The sequence below is a fragment of the Heloderma suspectum genome, chromosome 2 (assembly GCF_057233095.1).
Source record: "Heloderma suspectum isolate Gila_16-S chromosome 2, 16-S_ref, whole genome shotgun sequence".
NCBI classification, from domain to species: domain Eukaryota; kingdom Metazoa; phylum Chordata; class Lepidosauria; order Squamata; family Helodermatidae; genus Heloderma; species Heloderma suspectum.
The window spans coordinates 132,581,359-132,598,400 of record NC_139459.1 but is presented as its reverse complement, the minus strand read 5'-3'; the positions used below and the strand labels follow the sequence as shown (position 1 = coordinate 132,598,400).

At 44.4% G+C, this 17,042-nt stretch overlaps 1 protein-coding gene across 3 annotated transcripts in view; it reads right to left on the bottom strand.

Moving 5' to 3' along the window:
* Window positions 1-16,555, bottom strand: part of LOC146352756 (pro-neuregulin-1, membrane-bound isoform-like) — a 273,614-nt gene extending 257,059 nt beyond the window's left edge. For all 3 annotated transcript variants that reach the window (XM_084834792.1, XM_084834791.1, XM_084834794.1), the window contains exon 1: window positions 15,955-16,555. In XM_084834792.1, the coding sequence (XP_084690918.1) occupies window positions 15,955-16,108 (154 nt within the window). In that variant the 5' untranslated portion in view covers window positions 16,109-16,555. The remainder of the gene's footprint in view (window positions 1-15,954) is intronic.
* Window positions 16,556-17,042: the final 487 nt, after the last annotated feature.

Here is a 17,042-nt window from a genome sequence, read left to right as displayed (position 1 = left end):
GGCCCCAGAAGAAGAAACCACGCATACAATACTCTGCAAGCTGTTAGTAAAATCCTTGCATAGCTAACAAACCTCAACTTTTTATACCAGGCATAAAGAATGCAAATATTGAGCAAATATTGATCAGAGAGAAAGGCAGGACACAAAATATGCTTTGCTTTTCTCTCCTATCAATATTTGCTCAACGTCCAGAATAGTTTCAGTGACTATTACATAGGGACTATCTTTCTGTACACAGATATTATTGACTGTACAACTGGGCTACAGCAGTCCTGGTATGTCCTTACCACTTTATTTGCATTCCATTGGCTATGGTAGAGTAGCTCTTGTCATTTCCCAGCAAAAGATGATTGAGCAGTGAGTGAAAGGTAGTCCACAAAAGATGACTGCATTCAAACACTTGGGGAAAGATTAATTATCAAATTGTTTTTTAATTTTTTCATGAGATATTTGAAGTCATTCGTGTGTTATATCCAGGTTAAAAGGTTTTATTTTCCTCCTTCAGAGAAAACAGAACAGGCATGCCAAGAGCATGTAAATATTTTTACTAGGAAAAAACCCCAGGAGGTTGATTTGTTATTCATTTCAAAAGATTATTTCTCCCTAACAATTAGGCATATCTTATTTGAAAATATGGTTACTCTTATCTGTGATAATTCACAGCTCTTCCTCTCTATGCTAGACCAGTTTTACTCCATCTAAAGTGGCATCTTGGCTTGTTTGGCTTTAATCACAAATGCCCATTCATTAGTCACAACCAAAATGATAAAAGGGATATGATCTAATCTTGCCCCTGCAAGCTCTTCTCTCCTATCCTGGTCAACACTAAAGAAGGCAACCAGGACTAAGGTTAAGGAGTCAAACAATTGTTCTTTACTTCTACCTTAAACAACAATGAGAGACCTAATGTTCTCAGAGAGGCAATGTTATCTTCTCCATCAGGGTAATTTTCTGTAATTTTTTTGTAGCAAAGCAGCCAGAAAGTGGCCACAAATGTGCATCTATATTGGTCAGACACAAGCCTGAGATATACATCTGTCAAAGCTCCCCAGAGTTGTCTGCCATTTCTGCACATTTGATGTGTCTTCAGATTCCAAGAGACATGCCAGTAGCCAACACTGGCCCACTTCCCAACAAAAACACAAGGAAAAGTAATGTGGAAAAGCTACAGAGACTGGAATATGCTTAGCAACTGCAAATTTGCTCTTCCCCATGAGGTCACAGAATAAGCAACTTATAGCCCAATGAACCCTTGTCCGAACTTTATCTAATTGTCTGAGCTTTATGGCAGGGATCAAAGCCACAATAAAAGAGCCCAATTAATTACCAGTTGTTACCACCTACTGAGTCAACAGAGCAGGAGGACTGTAGTATTATGTTTGTAAAAGATCTCATTGGGCTACTGAGTCACCACTCTGCCAGTTCCCAATCTCTGTCCAACCAACTCCCCTGGAGCAGCATTGCCCAACCTGGTGCCCCCCAGATGTGGACTACAACTCCCATCACCCCCATCAACATGGTCAACCCTTGTGCTTCTGCAAGCAAGCCAGGAGCTCACTACTCATGTCAATTAGATGAGTGCAGCTGCATGGCCTGGCAACAGGAAAAGAAGACGCGGGGGGGGGGGAAGAGGGTTAGGGAGAAGCTCTGCAGAGATAGCTGGCTGGCTGAGTCTGCTGTCACTCAGCCTTACCCAGCATTATGACAGGAAGAGGGATTTTATTTTTCTTCCCCCAGGGATGCGCAGGGAGGGGATAAGAAGTAATAAAAGGCAGATCCCTTTGCCATGAGGGATATAATTGACTTGTGGAACACTTCAGGCCACAGCAGTAAAGAAGGAGGGAAGTTGCTTGAGGGTGGCAGTTGGCACTAGTGCAACACTGCCACACAAGTCTTAATCTTTTACCTTTAAAACATTTTATTTTTCTTGAAGATTTCCTCTATAGGTTGGTTTTGGTTTGCTCTCTTAGTGTTGTGCACAGAATCCCACAGTTCTTGGCACTCTGTCCAGGCAACTTTTGATTGCTACAGTTTCTGTTTGTCCTTTGCATTTTCAGTCGTGGACAGTTTTTAATAAAGCTTGTTTCTTAAGAAGTACCTTCCTGCTCAGCTGCACAGTGCAAGGCTGGTATGGTGGTAGATGGTCATTCTTCAGGCCAGGTTTGCAGGGAAAGTGTTCCATAGTACCAGGACCTAAGTAGCACACAGCCTGCATCACCTCAGTTATCCAAAATACAAAGTACAGAGCAATACTTTAATAGTAATTGGTACAATGGTTGGTATACTCTGTTTCCAGTGACAAGGCAGAAGGCTAGAAACCACCTTTCTATGTCAGTGGTTTTAATAACTGAAAGACTGCTTTAGAGAGCAACAAAGGATTTCCATGCCCTGGGTAACAAGAGGAATGGGCTGGGAGCTGTCTTTATACCAGTCTACAATTACTCAAAACCCTGCCCACATTATGTGTCCAGGAGTGCATGCACCCACATTTTGCTCAAAATCAATCTGCCCAGCAGAATTTCTTGGACTCCATAGAGATAAATTTTCTGGCTACACCTCTGTGTGGATCACTACCAATAGACATAAATACAGTCCTCTTTTTTAAAAAAAAAAATTGTCATGAGGTGACCACATTATCCAAAGATCAGTTCATGCAATCAAGAATTCCATGCAGGTGAATGGCTGGTAGAAGCAGGATGGATCCTCTACCACTTCTCCCACAATCAGCATGAAAATCAAGCAGGCACTTCGTAGAAGGCATTTTTTAAAAAAATGAACCTGACTAAGAGGCTAGTAACCTGCATTTCAGTGCTGATCATAAAGGAGGGGGCATACCACTAGCCTTCTAGGAAGCTAGGGAAAATGCTGCAGTCTAGTAACATTTTTGGCGTAACTACAAGGCTGGATTAGTTGCTGGTATTCTTACAAGCTCTACTTATGATTCCAGATATGGCCATGTCATTTATCAATCCCTTTCCTCTCTCTTTTTTTTTTAAACCTTCACATCTTCATTGTCTTTTCATATGACAATACTGTAAAGTGCTTAGTGGTCAAAGAGTCTTTATTCCTTAGTTTCAAGGTTGTGCTTAAAGCCATTCATTGCTAAGGGAGCAAACCTATAGCCACTAGACACTGTCTAGAGGGCCATAGGATATGCTCATTTCCGGGAACCGACCTCGGAGCCTGTGCTCTGAGGTCAGTTCCCAGAAATCTGACCTCCTCCCTTGTCCACGCTGCCTCGGAGCCAGCGCGGAGAAGCCCTATCCTCCGCACTCAGAAGACGGGTGCAGAGCGATGGAAAAGGGGCATTCCAGGGTGGGGAGAGCGGAGCTGCGTGTATGACACATCCAATGTGTCGTACGGCAGCTTCCTCTTCCGGTTGGCCCCACCGCCGCTAGACAGCCAAAAACGACTGTCTAGTGAAAAATAGCAAGGCAGGAGAGGTGCGGAGGGAACGATCCCCCCCCCCCGTGCCTCTCCTGCTTTGCTTTGGATAGGCGGTCACCTCCAAGTTTGGGGTGGCTGCCTATCTTGATAGGATTGCACCTAAATCACTGAAGTTACTCTGGACAACTCTTAAACCAGACAGCAGAAGAAATTGTTTTTTATCCAGTTGTAAGTCTGACATAAATAGTAACCCCTGGATTGCTATAATGAACAAATTTACTTGCAAGTTCCATTGAAATCAAATGCTTCTGAGTAAGTGGGCTTTGAATAAAAATGTTAAATATTACTGCTTGATTACTGCCTTTGTAAGATGGTTTGCAACACTCCTGTATATTTCCCACTCTGTTTTTCTGCAAATGCCTGGGAAATTATACAGAGACAAATTTGCCCAGGACACATGGAGTCAGGCATTTGTTGTAATGTCCATGTGCTGTCTAAAAATGGGAGTCATTTTTGTCAGGATATTTAGATCAGAATTACTACCATTAGTAATAAATTTGTACATTATAAGTACCTGTACACTGAAAGTATTATTTATGTCACAACTGGAGCACACTGAATTATGTTTTTACTTTGAAGTGTATTTATCATTCAGCAAGCTGGTGCTTCTTGATACAGTATTTGGAAACTCCCCTACAGAACCTAAATACCCACAATAATTACAGCACAATCCTATACACCTGAGTTCAATGGGTTTTACTCCCAGGTAAGTGGGTGCAGGATTACAGCTTTAGGACGCAATCCTACAGGGATAGGTGGCCGCCTCTGAACTCAGAGGTGACCACCTATCCAATGCCAGGCAGAAGCACAGAGGGGATCGTTCCCTCCGCACTTCTCCTGCCCTGCATTTGTAGACAGAAGATGATTTCGGCTATCTAGCCACAGGAAGGCGGAGTGGGGGAGGAGGCTGCCGGACGACACATAGGATGTGTCATGCCGGCATTTCCACTTTCCATGCCCCAGTATGCCCCTTGGAATGCCCGTTTTGGCCGCTCCACACTCCTCTTCTGAGCATGGAGCACAGGCCGTTCCGTGCTGCCTTGTAGGCAGCATGGAAGGGGGTGGGAAGGTTGGTTCTCTGGGAACCGACTTCCAAGGTCGGTTCCCGGAAACCCACATATCCTATGGCCATCTAACTAGCGGCCATAGGATTGCTCCCTCCATATCACAAATAAGGCTGCAATTGACAAAATCATTTCAAATCTTGATCCGAAATCTTTCAATTGATCTAAAAGTGACTGTTCTAGAATAAATAGTTCTAGAACCATAGTTATTGTGAATATCAATGATCTGTCCTAGGTGTTCCAAGATACTCAACAAAACTGTTGAGCTTATTTTCAAACTTGGTCAGCGTAGCAGTTTGATGATATCATTTGGAGAGAAGGAGTCAGCTTCTACTGATTTGCAATCCCAGGCTTCTCAGTTTTTCCACCACCTGTACTTACAAGTGCTAATGCGTCCCACTGAATGGAGACACAACTGTTCCGGATTTAGAGAACAAGCCAAACAAAATCCATTTGTTCAAGAATATTGGAAGAGAAGAAAAGTATTAGCAAAAAACAAACCAAAGCAACAAAACCAGACTCCGAATTTCTTCATATTACAGACTGACATTTCAATTCACTACTGCTAGTACAGAAAAAAAAATGTTTTAGAAGTTCATTTTCCCTATCCCAGTACACTGGGCATGGAAAATCTCTAGAAGAATGTATCTCTTGTCTCACAAACTCAGAACTATCCTTTATGCTAGCCAGTAATCTGGGGATAACACTGCCATATTATGCTGGAGCAGCAAACATGAATAAAATAAGACCCCATTGAAGACTTAAATTTGCTTGTAACAAATATTAGCTTTAGCCATGACAGTAATAGTTAGACATCCCTTCCTGTAAAAAGTGAGGCTCTGTACATATAGACACACCATACCAACAAATATTGTTTAATTATTAGCCTTGCTGATAGGCTGCAGCAACTAGCTTTATTATTTGATTAGAGCAAACCTCTCTCTCTTTCTCTCCAATATATATGTGTCATATAGAACATTTACACACCTCGAAGAACATGAACATTTTCCTCAATAAACATTTCCTCAAGGAAGAAACAAAGATAGCAGGTGTATAAATCTATGCTAATGGTCCAGGCTGGACAAATTAAAGGGTGTCCTTTTAAGGGGTGGGTGGGACATTGAGTCTCTTTAATAAGGAAGTGGCGGATCTGAGGAGGATTATTTTAATTCCTCATCTGCAACAATCCAAATTTTTTAAAAAACTACCCTCTTTTCTGAAGAAGTTATAGAGGGATAGCTCTATTAGTCTGTGGCAGCAAAAAATACAAAGAGTTTTGTGGCACCTTAACAACTAAAGAATGTCAAAGACAGATGTCAACACAAAATTGCTGAAATACAATTCACCAAGGGATTCAACTCTATTCCCTGTGGTTTGAATAAGGATAAAGGTTGTTTTTAATCATGCTACATATGTTAATCAGCTCACCCCTGCAATGCTGTCTGTGTTATCAGCCAACAATGGTTTGTGAGTGGCAACTGTTAAGGTAATTATCACTGCCTGTAGTTTTTTCATTTCAATTCCCTCTGACAATACAGTTTACATATCCCCACCCCACCCCACCCCAGCATATGTATATAAATCTGCCAATTTGAGGATAACACTTCATGTATCTGATAAAGTGGACAGCATCACAAAAGCTGATGCCAAAATGAATTTGTTAGTCTTTAAAGGTGCCACAAGACTTGGCTGTTTTATCTGAAGATATGAGTTAAGTGCAAACGCAATCCTTCCCAAACAGTGAGACAAGAACAGCAGTTTACAAGTTATGTCTCACTAATTTAAATGGAAATCAAGCTCCATTGAACTGGAGATTATACCCCTTACCTATAATGACCAAACAATTCCAATGACTACAAAAATTGTTTTATTAACCATCAACTTTGATTCACTAGTTAATTTTTGATAGAAGTTCTATGGATGGATTCACATGACTAGTTTCTTCTTGCTCAGTCAGCTGTGGAGATAGCGCTTTGAAGAAGACCAAATTCTACACAGGTAACATACATTTTGCTCCTTGGGAGTTTGCATTTGGACTATATGTGGTTTTCATATATCCACACTCCATCTCATCATGGAATGAAGAAAGAAAAGCCACTATTTTGGGATTTTTAATGTGATAATTCCAATAATTCCCATCTCATCATGGAATGAAGAAAGAAAAGCCACTATTTTGGGATTTTTAATGTGATAATTCCAATAATTCCCATCTCTCTTGGTAGAATGAAGAGTGTGTGATCTCCATGCAACTCCTACATTTCGAGAGCAATCCTATGACCGCTAGTCAGCGGCTAGGTGGCTATACGATATGTGGGTTTCCGGGAACCAACCTTCTCCCCTTCCTGCACTGCCTTGCAGGCAGCTCGGAACAGCCCTGTGCCCTGCTCTCGGAAGAAGAATGCAGAGTGGCGAAAACAGAGTGTTCTGGGGGGCGTTCCGGGATGCAGAAGGTGGAAATGCTGGTACGGCACATCCTATGTGTCGTCCGGCAGCCTCTTCCCCTGCTCCACCTTCCCGTGGCTAGACAGCCAAAATTGGCTGTTTGTCTAGCCGCAAATGCAGGGCGGCTGAAGCATGGAGGGGATGGTCCCCTCCATTCTTCTCCTGCCCTGCATTGGATAGGCGGTCATCCCTGAGTTCAGAGGCGGCCGCCTATCCCCATAGTATTGCGCCCTTTATCTTGGTGAGAGAGCCAGAAATCGAATTAAAACTACTGGCAAGAAAAAAAAAACAGAAGCTCATGGCTGATTCTAAGGCAGGGTCCTCAACCTTTTTGGGCCCGTGGGCAGATCTGGGAATTTGAGAAAGTGCTGTGGGTACCACCACAAAATGATTCCCATGGAGGGTATGGCTAGTCACACAACAGGTGTCATGGGGGCCAGGCTAGTCAAAAGACAAGTAATTCACCCAAGAAACTGAGTACAAGCTGAGGAAGGGTCTGAACTCCAAAGTCAAACCACATAGTTGACCCCACAGAAGCACAACAAATTACTATTTAAGGTTGCAATCCTATGCATGCTGACATGGAACTCAATGGGAATGACTTCTGAGTGGACCTACATAGGATTGCTCTGCTCATCCCCCCCCCACACATTTCCCTAGCCCCAAAGGAAAGGAAAATGCCCCCAGCCCCAAAAGGAAAATTCCCCCCACACACACCTCAATCCTAGGCTCAGCCGCTCCATTCCTCACCTGGCACTCCTACCTCTTCCTCTGCCATCAGAGCCTCTGCCTAGGAAGATGCTCGTGTGTGTGTGTGTGTGTGTGTGTGAAGGAGAGAAAGGCCTGGGAAGGGAGAGAAAAAGAGCAAGGCTAGGGGCTTGGAGGAGGAAGAAATAGAGAGATAAAGGGGTAACTGGGGAAGAAAGAGCCAGGCTAGAGACTAGGAGTGCGGAGAAACAGCGAGGTAAAGTAGTGGGGCAGAAATAGCAAGACAGAGGCTGGGAGTGGAGAGAGAGAACACAGGAGAAAGGTTTGTGTCCGTGGAAGATGATTGGGTGGGGCCAGGAAGCAACTCTTTCCTTCTCTTCCTGTCTATTGAACAGCTAATCAGTCGCAGGTTCAGGAACAGGAAGGAGAACCTGGCTCTAACATTTTTCAAGTTTTTAAAATTTAAAATAAATTTTTGAAAGTGGCAGGGAGTGGAAAGCTTTGTGGGTGCCTTTGGAGATCCCCAAGGGTGTGCTGTGGACCCCTGCTTTAAGGAATTCCTCTACGCACAGAAGAACAAAGCACAGTGGTAGACCTGGCTTGGAAAAAAAATCCTACTGCATCTGTGAAGTCTTTTGCACATCCATAAATAGGCTGTCTAGATTACAGCATCTTTCAAAATGTTATAGGCCCAGATGGATGCAACAGGTATACAATGTCAAACAAACATACTGGTTGAAAGTACTCTTTCATACTGTGCAACAAGTCTACAGGCTGGTCTTGCTATGGCTGATTTTTCCTCTTCAGTTTATTAGAATATCAGGCATTGCAGTTGGAGTGTCATATTTAATGATACTTAATCTTTCCCTCTTCCTCAAAAGAAAAAAAAAAAGTTTATGGTTAAAACAGGCATAGGACAAACAAAAAAAAAACAAGTCAAGCAGCTGAATGCATAAAAATGAGCATTTCTAAAGAACTGGTATAGGTTTCAGTTGCCTAAAAAATCATTAACTATTTTGGAATTGAGGAAGAAACACTGACTAGAACATATGGGAGTGGATTTGGAAGATCAACCCAAAAAACAGACTATGCATGAACACCAAGGGAAGTTTTTATAAGTTTATGTTTAGATGGTACTTAACCCCAGCTAGACTTAATAAGATCTATATGCAGGTTGAGAATAAACGTTGGAGGTGTGGCTCTGAGAGCAAACATTCTGCATATCTTTTGGATTTGCCCGATCTTCTTTGATAGCTTTAGCATTCAATCAAATGTGGAGTGATGGCACAGTTCAAAATACCCTGCCTTCAAACTATTGCGGTGTCTCCCCGTCCCAATAAATCTAAGGGTGAACTGTGCTCTTGGATATCAAAGGATTTGGAAGCAATTCCATGAACCCGAGAGGTTTTGTTTTGGGGGGGCAGTGTTTTGGGAGGGAAGGGGCAAAGCAGATATAGCAAGTGTCCAGATCTGCCTCACTTTTTCTTGCATGCCAGTTCAAAGTATGTACCACTAGGGATGGCGGAGAATTTCTCCCCGAATCTTCGGGGGGCCGAGCGCCAACGCATTCGGCCCCCCGAAATCGGCGGTGAAATTCTCCGCCCCCGCCCCCCCCCCCGGGATGGGACTTACCTTTGGCGAATGTCCCTTCCGGCGGTGGGTCCCGGCAGCGGTTCGTCGGCCTTTCGGCGGGGGCGGCAGCCGGTCTTCCGACCAGCTGCCGCCGCTTCCATTACAAAGTAAAGTGTAAAAAAACACCAAAACCCCGTGATAACGATTAATGTAGCCTATCATGGCTAGATTTCCAAAGTCAGCCATGATAGGCTACGTAAATCGTTACGTAGCCTACACAGGTGACTTTGGGGGAAAAAAAAAAGCACGTACAGAAATGGCGGCGCCCTATGGGCGCCGCCATTTGCGTTCCTTATTTGGTCCCGGTAGTCTACGTAAAGATTTACGTAGACTACCGGACCAAATAAGGAACGCAAATGGCGGCGCCCTATGGGCGCCTTTATGTTGCCCTATGGGCGCCGCCATTTGCGTACACGCTTTCCCCCCCCCAAGTCACCCGTGATAGGCTACGTAACGATTAACGTAGCCTATCACGGCTGACTTTGGAAATGTAGCCGTGATAGGCTACGTTAATCGTTACGTAGCCTATCACGGGGTTTGTTTGTTTGTTTGTTTGTTTACTTTTTGTTTCGCAGCCGGGGAGACGGGGCGCTTCTCCCCGTCCTGAATCTCGGCCGGGCGAGGCGGGGCACCTCCCCCCCCGGCCTGAATTTCAGACGGGTGAGGCAGGACGCCTCCCCCCCCTCGCCTGAACTTCGGGGGGAGAAGCGAAGCGCCTCCCCCCCACCGCGAAGCACCCCTGCGAAAAGGTAAGTGACTTTCGTACATCCCTATGTACCACTAAGATCAGGCCTTACTTCCAAAAGGTGCATTTATAACAGAGGTTTTAATCTGTATTTCTTTGGTAAATGGAAATGTTATATTACTGGGTCCTTCCATTTTCTAAGTAGATAATCTCAATATTTAGCTTTTCTTTGTTTTAAAGAAAACATTTTTAAAATTCTTAAGGCAAATAATTGTCCTCCTTGTATGACAGTCTAATGCCACTTCCCACACACAGAATGAAATTTAACGGAGACAAATGCAAAGTTCTTCATTTAGGTGGAAAATCAAACACACTGGTAAAAGATGGGGGATACCTGGCTTGACAACAGTATTTGTGAAAAGGATCTTGCAGCTGATCACAACCTGAATATGAGTCAGCAGTGTGATGTGGCTGCAAAAAAGGCAAATGCATCAATAGAAGTATAGTTTCTAAATCACGGGAAGTAATAGTTCCACTTTATGTTGCACTGGTCAGACCTCACCTCAAATTCTGTGTCCAGTTCTAGACACCCATACTTTTAAAAAGGATTCAGATAAATTGGAACAGGTTCAGAGAAGGGCAACAAAGATGATCACGGCACAACAAACTAAAACTTAAAAGAAAAGACTGAAGGGTATGTTTAGCCTTGACAAGACTGAGGGAAGATATGATAGCACTTTTCGAGGACCTAAAGGGTTGTCACACAGAAGAGGGCCACAACCTGTTCTGCATCATCCAAGACAGTAAGATACAAAATAATGGGCTTGTTACAAGTAGGAAACATGTTCTAATGGTCAGAGAAGTTAGACAATGGGTCTGGTTACATGACACAACAGCCCACCAAGGGTTGTTTAACCAATGGTGAGGCTGTGGCATGTGCGGCCACCATTTTTGAATATGCAACTCCTGCTTGGGGGTTGTCATGTGAACCTAGCGAGCATGGGTTATGTGAGGGTTAAACAACCCTTGCATAACCAATGGTCTATCATTCTTTAACCCTCACATAAATCATACTTGCTGAGTTCACAGTACACAATAAGCTCCTGGGTGGGGGCTGGATATGCAATATGGCGCCCATGGGTGCTGCAGCTTGTCATGGGTTAAATAACACACAATGAGCCATGTTGTATCATCTGAACCTGGTCAATGGAACCAATTGCCTAGGGAGGTGGGCTCTCCATCGCTGGAGGCATTCAAGCAAAGATGGACAGCCATCTGTCAGGGATGCTTTAAACTGGATTCTTGCACTGACCTGGGGGTTGGACTCAATGGCCTAAATGGCCCCTTCCAACTCTATGATTCTGTTAACCCCGTCAATTTTAGAAAAGGTTCTTTCTGTATTGCCTTTCACTTTTTAAAAACACCAGGCATAAAACTAAAGGCTACAGCTGTAAGCAAAGTTGCTTGATTTCACAACCTTGTTTCCACAGGAAAACTACGTATTATCAGCAGTTATTACAGCAATACCTATTGCCATCAGCTGAAACTTGGACAGCAGTACCTATTCTTCTTCTTCTTAATAATAATAATAATAATAATAATACTATCTGCAAGAACATACAAATAAAAGTTACATCACCTCCACCATTGTTTATTTCTAAAAGTATTAATATTAACGGTTTCATCAAAATAAATGAAATTACAGGTATATACTATCTGCAGGATCAAAATCTACTTGTCCCTGTGAATGTTATTGCCCAGTACTATGGCATCTTGACTTCTGCATTTTTTTTTATTACTATAACACTATCAATACAAACAGTTTGAGAAAACAACAGGGGAGGGCAGTATTTTACAACATTATCTTACAAAGCTGTCCCTCAACAGAAAACTCAATTAAAACAGTAATCCTCATTTTAGAAAAATGTTCCCAAAGGTCCTCCTACAGTGATCATCTGTAGGCTTAATTACACACTCTTCATAACATTGATATACATAGTTTGGTCCTACTGGGAGTCTGTTTGAAACCATCCAAAAGGCATTGAAGTCACCAATTCAGGATTTACATTTACCAGATTCACAGTGGTTCTTCTGAGGTAAGAGACAAAGACAATATTTTTTAAAATAGACTATTATTTGACAGTAGGTGACAGCTGGCAGGCATTGAGATTGGATGGAGACTGGATTTGTGTGCAAAGTACACACAAATTAGTTATGATTTCCAAAATAAAATAGCAAGTCATTTCACAGCTCTATTTTTTATTACAAATTATCATGACCCTTTGTTTTATTTTATAGTTTTGCATACTTCTGGTAGAAAAGCAGTTTATAAATCTTTAAAACAAATTAATTAAATGACCCATATGTGTAGTGCTGATCCTCAACCGATTTAACATGAAAAATAATCATGACCAAGTGTTTTCCCAACCTTGCAAGTATTAATTATTAGGACCACAGAAGTTGTACAACTTTTACCATACATACAGTTCCCATCAAATTTCCAGTTTAGTAAGCTTCAGATTCACATTGTGTAGCTTTTAAATTCCATATTCCAGTTTGCTTTGCTAATTTAAAAAGGGGGGGAAAAAACCTTTATGGCTGAGTTGCATGTTCCCAACTTAGGCCATAATACTTACCTGGAAGTAAGCCCTATTGAGCAGTTTGATTTACTTCTGGGTAAACATGCATACAATTAGACTGTTAAAATCTTATTGTAAACCTTAGTCTATGGCTTAAAGTTACTTTTAAAAGTTCATGAAATGAAAGTTTGGTATGAATCAACTTTTGTTTTTGAAGAAAGGAAAGTTTCCGATCCCCAGTTCTGGCACCTGTGCCCAGTAAAAAGCCTCTCTTGAGAGTTGGAGAGTACTCCTGAACAATGTGGGATGGTGCACGGCTGCTGGGGAGGGAGTTATCATCCAAAATCAGGCTTGGATCCTAAAACAACTTAAGTTTAGGAAAGGAGAGTTTCCCATCTCCACCTGTCCCTAGAAACCCCTCCCCTTCCCCCATCTCCATCAGTCTCATCCCACATTGTTTGGGAAGCTCTTGGCCCCTCGGAGAAGTTTTGGCGGGAGCGCAGGGGGGAAGAGAGGACAAGAAATGTTCATTTTGTAAGCTCCCTTAAGTTAACTTCGGATCCAAACTTATGAACCTGAGAAATTAAGAGTTTGTCCACTGAGATTCTTAACTGCTGTTTTGGTCCTCGCAGAATTAAAAGGGGAAAATATTTAACATTTATGTAACACATCTCAAATGCTCAATGTGCTTCACTTACATTATTTCAGTAATTCTTACAACAGCCTTTTATTTCTTCACACAGCACCTAATTAAACTATGGAATTTGCTACCACAAAATGTAGTGATGCCCACCAAATTGGATGGCTTTAAAAGGGGATAAAATAAATTCATGGAGAATAAGTCTATCAGCGGCTACTAGTGATGATGGCTGTCTATTACATCCGGTATCAAAAATAATATGCCTCTCAATACAGTTGCTGGGGGACATGGTGGGAGGATGCTGTTGCACTCATGTCCTGCTGTGTGCTTCCCATAGACATCTGGTTGGCCGCTGTAAGAACAGAATGCTGAACTAGATAGGCCTTTGGTCTGATCCAGCATGGTTAGGCTCATACTGCATATGAGAGGCTGAGGCCAAGAGAATATTGTTTGCCTAAGGCCACTTCATGGGCTCATGGTTGAAGTGAGATTTGAACCAGGGGCTTCCCCATTCACATGCTTAACCACCTCACCAACTCTCTATCAGACTAAGGTTGCAATCCTGTACACACTTACCTTAGGATAAGTCCTATTGAACTCAATGGGGCTTACTGCTGAGTAGACATACATGGCTTATGTAGTAAATGTCTGTTTGTGTTAAGGCTTCACGAGTTTTAAAGTCACACAGAAGTAAATCTAATAAAAGATATCACTTTACCCATTTCATATCTGACTGGAAATGATGAAATTATTTAGCTCCAATCCTAAACACACTCACTTGAAGTAAATCCCATTGAAATTAATAGGATAGACATCCAAGTAAATAATTTTGCTTTTTTCAGCAGTCTTGCCTACTCTGGTGTCACTCAACTTGGATGGTAATATATCTTCACACAGACATGTATTCTCTGGGATAACAGGCTGCTGAAACTAGTAGTGGTAGCATGCTGCAGATGTTTTGCAACTAGAAGTACTCCTGGAACAGTTCACCAATGTAGCATTTGCACTCCCTTAGAGAGAGTCCAGTTTTTAAATCCAAAACCACCAGCAGATGCAGTGGCAAGCATCACTGCAAATGGGTCTTAAAAGAGGCAGTGTTAATAATTTTGAATTAAAGTAATTTCCCCTGTTCTCCTGAAAAGAAACACTTTGTCAAGGTGGAGGAACACCCCTCCATCCCTCTTTACTCACTGGGATGACTTGTAACACTGTTTGCAGTATTCAGTGCATCTTTAACTAAAGAAAATTAGAAATAGTTCAGTCCCAACAGAAAAGAGAATCCTTGACTGTGGTTGCTATATATATATATAAAAGAACAACCACATCAAGAATAAAAAGAGCAATGCACAAATATGTCCTATATGACCTATACAAAGCCACACCCTTCTATTCTACACTAATAAGTTCTTAAGAAAGATCACCATCTGTTTTCATACATATCCATGGTTATTAGAATCTAATTAACCAAAGCCATGCACTGAAATGCATTTTCCACTTATTTTACTTCTTACCCATGTTGACCGGTATGAAAGTCACATGCACACAACCCACATTACTGCATGTTAAGTAATCCAGACCAACAGCCACATGTGGCTCTATATTGCCATCACCAACACAGATTAGAACTCCCACTTCAATGAGTGAAGTATGGAAAATCTGGAGAAAAGTCAGTGTGATGTAGTGGACTGTATTGGACTATTAAGGCTTGGGTCCAAATACCTGCTTTGTTATTAAACTCAGTAGCCTTGGGCAAATTGCCATCTCTTGGCCTGACCTTCCTTACTGGGTTTTTATGAGAAGTGGGAATCTCACATGTGCTGCCCTGACCTCCTAGGCAGGACAGGTTACAAAAATGAACGATTAACCCTTTTACCATTCTGATTGTGAATATAGCAGGAACACTAAAGAACTTTATTTTCTGATTCTGCATTAAAGTGAGTGTACTATGTACGCCAGGAACTTTAACGGTGTTGCAGGCTAAACAAATGATCCTCGCTGTGTGTCCTTGTGTATTATGATCCTAAGCATTTTAATCAATGTAAGTTCTACTGAGTGCAACAGGATTTACTTCCTAGTTAGTTTAGGGTTAACGTACATGAGAGGGCTAGGCTTGATAGGAAGCGGGGGGGGGGGGCAGTACACAGTCTTTCTGTTCCAGCCTGATCCCCATATTCAGAGTTGGAACAAGTGTCAAAGGGTAAAAACAGACAAGCACTTCCTAACAGCAACTTGCCACGGACTCCATGTGAGGTCTTGGTTAAGGTACTCGTGAGTATTGTCCTGCCAAGCGATGCGGAGAACGCTGCCAGTCCACTGAGTTCCCCGGATTTTTGATCAGGTGCTGATTTTCCCTGCGACTTGGCAGGATAATACAGACGAGCAACTTCGTGGTTATATACGCACACCGCCTTAGGTTACTATTTGCTGAACGGCCATCTGCACGGACCCAGAAGCGGCGAGAGACTCAGGCAGCAAAAGGAGCGCGCGGGACGTTCACCGGGGGTCTGCTGGCTCTTCGGGCGAAGCTCGCTCACTTTCCCCCTCACCGGGGATGGTTAAGGGAGGAGGAGGAAGGGAGGGGGAGCCACCGTGCGGCCACCGTCCCTCGCTGCGGCGCCTGAGCAGCCCCCACGAGGGACGGAGGGCGTCCCAGCCGAAGCCGAGGCCGCCACCTGCGTGCTCGCTGCTCGGGCGCGTTCGCCGCGGGCTGAGGCGCGCCCTCTCGCTTTCATCTCCGCAAAAGCGGCCGCGGCTTACCTGGCCCGCGGTCCTCCTGCCGAGCGCCTTTCCCGCCGGCACCACCTTTGCCCTTCTTGCCTTTCCGCTTCTTCTCGGGACCCTCGAGCGGAGAGGCAGAGGCGGCGGCGGCTGCCCCCCGCTCCTTGCCCGCGGCCCGCCGCGACTCGCTCATGTCCAGCGCGACTGCGCCCCACCACCTCTCCTCCGCGCGCTGCCGCTCCGCTGCCCCGGCGCCCGCGAGGGAGCGGCGCCCACGCAGGCGGGCAGGAGCACGGGAAAAGTTTCGCCTCGTCTCCTCGCGGGCTTCGCCGCGCGCCGCTCCCCCCGCCGCTCCTCTCACAGCTGCCTCCGCCGCCCGCCGCTCTCGCTCTGTTCTCCCGGCTCCATCTGCGGCAGCCTCGGAGGGAACTCGGGGCAGGGAGTTCCTGTCAGGTTCTTCCTTTTTTCACCCCCCCACCTCCTTAGGGGGAGCGGGGGAGGAAAGGGGGGTCCTTCTGCCCGCCCCCCGCACCCACACACGCATACACGCGCGCGCCGCTTGCCGGGGACGGGCGGAGCTTGAGCAGCCCCTGGGGGCAGGAGGGTGTGGGAATGTGGGCGGGCGGGGCGGAGCGGCGGCAGCGGGCCGTTAGCTGAGGCAGCGACAGCCCAACAGAGGTCGCCTCAGCTGCGCCTGAGAAGCTGCGCCAGGCCGGGGGCGGGCGAGGGGGAGCGCGGGGACGACCATCGGCGCGCGGGAGACGGCGTCCAGGGAGCACCTTGGCTTGGCTGGAGTTGCTCGCCGCTTTCCGCTCTGTGGAGCTTCTCCAAAAAATTCTCCACCCGCTGACAGAGACTGGGTGCCTCTAGAGGGTCCCCTAATAATAATAATAATACATAATGGTAATGGGCAATAATTATAAGAATTGCAACCCACCCCCATCCCCCGCAGTCTAGCCAAGGCTTACATGACATGGGCCTAGTAGTTCCTGAGATAGTAAACCTATCTCTTGGCTGTTTGTACTATCACTTCAGACTTCAGGTGGGGGTGCACCCGTTAAAAATACGTTGGCCAGATGCAGGACAGAGCCCCTGCACCCCTAATTGTTGGGTAAAGGGGGAATTTC